General features: G+C 44.0%; 1 protein-coding gene and 1 pseudogene across 1 annotated transcript; one reads left to right on the top strand and one right to left on the bottom strand.

Moving 5' to 3' along the window:
• Positions 1 to 232: 232 nt before the first annotated feature.
• On the bottom strand, positions 233 to 4,312 carry BCL2L10 (BCL2 like 10). Its single transcript, XM_077764315.1, has 2 exons — positions 3,857 to 4,312; positions 233 to 792 (listed from the first exon to the last, which is right to left on the bottom strand). The coding sequence occupies exons 1-2, from the start codon at positions 4,310 to 4,312 to the stop codon at positions 670 to 672; spliced, it is 579 nt and encodes a 192-aa protein (XP_077620441.1). The 3' UTR covers positions 233 to 669.
• Positions 2,011 to 2,105, top strand: LOC144232001 (U6 spliceosomal RNA; annotated as a pseudogene).

Below are 4,312 nucleotides of genomic sequence, written 5' to 3'. Positions count from 1 at the left end.
GTGTGTCACCCCCCCCCCCCCGCCCCTCTCAGAAATAAATCATTAAAAAATTTTTTAAAAATTATATGTGTATTTAAAGAGACAATAAAAATTTTCATCCATTTAAGTCACTCCTAAGAATAAACGAATCCCAAGGAAAACATTTTTAAAAAGATATATAAGTTTATTAAAAATCTGAAGATAGTTAACAATTTATTGAAGTCAGAAAGATAAATATATAAAATCCTTATATAAGGATATAAAAGTTTTTAACATTACATTTCTTGTCAAACTGGGACTTGGAGCGCTTTTGCTATTTGACCCCTGACCGGCAGGAGCACATCAAATTGTGGATAGACGGGAGATGCATAGTCACTCTTATCCAAATGTAGCAAAAAGCACCATGTTTCCTACTAAATGGAATTTGTAGTTTCTTCTGCAATTTTAGAGCAACAAGCCCTGGGAATCCATTTCTCCCACTCAAAGAAGAGCCATTTGTACCTTTGTCCTAATACCTCTGATACCTGCCAGGAGTTAAAACGCTGGCTGAGTCATCACCACAGGACTCCTTAGATGAATGCAGGTGACAGTATCTCAGAGGGTGGTTGACTCTGTTCTATTCTTTCACATCTCAAATTCAGTTGGCAGGTCACAGTTAGGCAGGTAGAAATGGATTAAAAATTTTAGAACTCATGATAATCTTCTCAAGAAGTAGATTAAGATCATTACTGTAACACATGACAGAAGAGCCTGGACCAGCAGTGTTTTCCAAGAAGATGGCAGCATGGGTGAGAAGAAGAGACAAAAGCCATCCTACAAGAGGGAGGGAGAAGGGGAATCAGATGGCTTCGTAATGCCCCAAATCTGAACTCAATAAAACACACTGGAGCTTCTGGATTCAATAGTAAGATTACTCCTAAATTTAAAAAGTAGAAAAAATAAATACTGACCAAGAGGCAACTTGTACTTAGGAACCTTTGAGTTAGGATTTGTAAGAAATAGTCCAACATAGGAGAAACCAGGAAATAGCAGACACTTAACTTTCTCACAGCAGGAATACTCCTCTTTTGACTTGCTTTTTTCAAAAACTAAAAGGATACCACTCTCCCTCCCCACCAAATAATCTGATTAAAAATGGGTGGCGGACCTGAATAGACATTTCTCCAAAGACATGCAGATGACCAACAGACACATGAAAAGATGCTCAATGTCACTAATCATCAGGGAAATGCAAATCACAATCACAATGAGAGGTCACCTCACCCCAGTCAGAATGTCTAGTATCAAAAACACAAGCAATAACAAGAGTTGCTGAGAATGTGTAGAAAAGGGAACTGTTGGTGGGAAAGTAAATTGGTGCAGCTCTGTAGAAAACAGTGTAGCAGTTCCTCCAAAAATTCAAAATTGAAATGTCATATGACCCAGTGTAATTCCACTTCTGGGTATTTACCTGAAGAAAACAAAAACGTTAATTTAAAAAGATGTATGCACTCCTACGTTCATTATAGCAATATTTACAATAGCCAAACTATGAAACAACTCAAGTGTTCATTGACTGATGAATGGATAAAGGCAATGTGGTATATACACAATGGAGTATTACTTAGCCATAAGAAAAAAATGAGACCTTGCCATTGGCAACAACACAGACATAGAAAGCATTATGTTAAGTGAAAGAAGTCAGAGAAAGACAAAAAACAGGAGTTCATTTACATGTGAAATCTAAAAAACAAAAGAACAAAAAAATAGAAATAGATTTATAAATGCAGAAAACAAAGTGGTGGTTGTCAGAGAGGAGCAGGGTGGGGAGATAGGCAAAATAGGTCAAGGGGATTAAGAAGTACAAGCTAATCGTTATAAAATAAAACAAGAATGAAAGGTAGAGCACAGAGAATACAGTCAATATTTAATAACTTTGTATGGTGACAGACAAGTCAAGAATTCCATAATGTATGTAATTGCTGAATCAAAATGTCATATACCTTTAAAGTATATAGTATTGTATGTCAACTATACTTCAATTTTAAAAAAGTGCTTGCTTTGGCAACACTTATATTAAAGTTGGAAGATTAGCATGGCCTCTGGGCAAGGATGACATGCAAATTCATGAAGCATTCCACATTTTAATCACTATAGTGTACATCTGAGTTAATGTGTATCTAAATTAATAACAATGTATGTTAATTATACTGGAATTTTAAATTAAAAAGATAATTTTTTTAAAAAAATTCAAAGAACAAAAACCTAAGAAAAAGGTAGACTATCATGTTCTGTCCTGAGCAAGGGGCAGATGCCACTCGGGAAATTGGCAAATCACTAAGTTGAAAACTATCACGTGAGACAATAAAGCAAGCAGCCCCATTCAGAAAAAGAGAGGAAAGGAATCAAAGTCCAGAGAGTGGCATTTTAACTGTAGTGGGAGACGTGTGGGCATGTCCCCTTTACTCATTTGGGGGAATATGGGCTTCTTGACGTTAAAGGATTATTCCTTAGTCAATGTTAATTAGCCAATGAAAATAATGACCACCTCCCAGTTTCCTCTTTAGGTGCGGAAGGCCCTCAGGGGTCAAATGACCTCTTAAGACAAATGGCTCTGGTGGAGTTCTTAGGGTTCACAGGCCTGGATGGTTGAAGACCAGCACACACACCAGGAAGAAAGCAGGAGCTAATGCTAACACCTCAGATTGTTCATAGAAGATCAAGGTTCTGATTCAGATACTACCCCTCCTCCACAAGTGGAATCCAATTCGTCACCATAGGTGATGGCAACTGCCAACAGGAGGCTGTTTCCTGCAGTTCTTAAGTCCTTGGATTTTTAAAAATGTTTATTTGTGGGCGTGTGAGAGCACAGGGGAGGGGCAGAGAGAGAGGGAAACAGATGATCTGAAGGGGTTCTGCCCAGACAGAAGAAAGCCTGATACCCAGGCTCGAACTCACTAGCCATGAGATCATTACCTTAGTGGAAGTCAGCCTCTTAAACTGACTGAGCCATTAGGCTCCCCCCTTTGATTTTCTGTTTTAATCGTCGGTTTTAATAGTTTGGCTATATTTATTCTATAGCCTGGGTCACTGCAGTCTTTGATTCAATTCCAGTACGGAAGAGAGGAAAGGAACAGGAATCTAGCTCAGAAACCGAGAGGCATGCTACCCTCTTCCTGAAGGGTGGTGGGCTTTCCTTGATCATTAAATCCATTTGGGAGCTGCAGGCAATGGCCTGCCCCTCTAGTTTACACCACCGAGATCAGTGGCCTCCAGCTGAAAGCTAGGGCACCTGGTTATCACCCAATAAGGGCTGGGTGCAATGGATGAGAGTTAACGACCCCGGAGTCAGTACCACCACTGGGTGCCTTCGCCCGCTCTTAACACCCCTGGCCTCAGATCTCCCAGAGAGGTGTTGCGGCCTAGGCAAGGGGATGCCTTTTCACTCTTAATGTTTTAGGCCTGGTGGTCTCCAACCTGTATCTCTGTGGGGCCTGTCTCTCCCAAGGTTTAATAGGCAGTGGAGAAAGAATCCACCTGGCCCAGAATCACTCAGCTGCTGACTCTACCAGTTTGGGAATCTCTATATGAGCAAAGCATTCAGACCCAACTTGGGCTCATCCTTAAACCCCTATGACCCGGCAAGGGTAAGGCCAAAGTGTGCAAATCAGGTTGTGTGCCGCTGCTTCATAATAAGCTAATATGACAACCGTCTAGCATGGACGGTTTCTGCCAGTCGGACATCACCAAGAGAGGAGAAAGACGGAATGTCCTAATCTTGCTGAAAGGAACGCCCCACAGGGGGCTGAGGCCGCGAGGTCCCTTCAGGGGCTGGCCACGTGGGCGCGTCCTCTGCTGCCCGCCCGGTCCCCGAACCCCGAATCCGCCCTGCGCTCACCCAGCCGTCGTGTGCCTCCAGCCAGGCGCGGTGTCGTCCTGTGAGCCGACTGCAGAGCAAAGCCACCAGGTGCTGGCAGTCCTCATCAACGTTGGTCTTCCACTCCAGGTCCTGTTCCTGGCCCGGCGTCAGGGTCAAGTAGGTCCCCGGTGGCGGTCTCTCCAGCAGCGTCCCCGCGAAGATCAAGAGCGCTGCTATATGGCCCCAGCTGACGTTTTGGGGGTTGGCGAATAAATCCCGCTCCAACTGCTCCACCAGCGCCACGCGGTTCCCGCGGTAGCCGCGGTAATCCGACAAGAAGCCCTGGTGGCTCTGTTGTACTTGGGTGGCCAAATAGCGCAGCACCTTGGCCTCCAGAGTGGACGGCGCCCGGGCGGAGCTGCCCGGAGCCCTGGCGCAGAACTCCAGGTAGTCGGTGAGTAGGCGCGCGGTGCGCTCCCTCAGCGCGTCAGCCAT

This window comes from Crocuta crocuta, unplaced genomic scaffold, assembly GCF_008692635.1.
Source record: "Crocuta crocuta isolate KB4526 unplaced genomic scaffold, BGI_CrCroc_1.0 scaffold102, whole genome shotgun sequence".
In the NCBI taxonomy this organism is placed as follows: domain Eukaryota; kingdom Metazoa; phylum Chordata; class Mammalia; order Carnivora; family Hyaenidae; genus Crocuta; species Crocuta crocuta.
The sequence above is the reverse complement of the archived record's forward strand: the minus strand, read 5'-3'. Positions and strand labels throughout refer to the sequence as shown.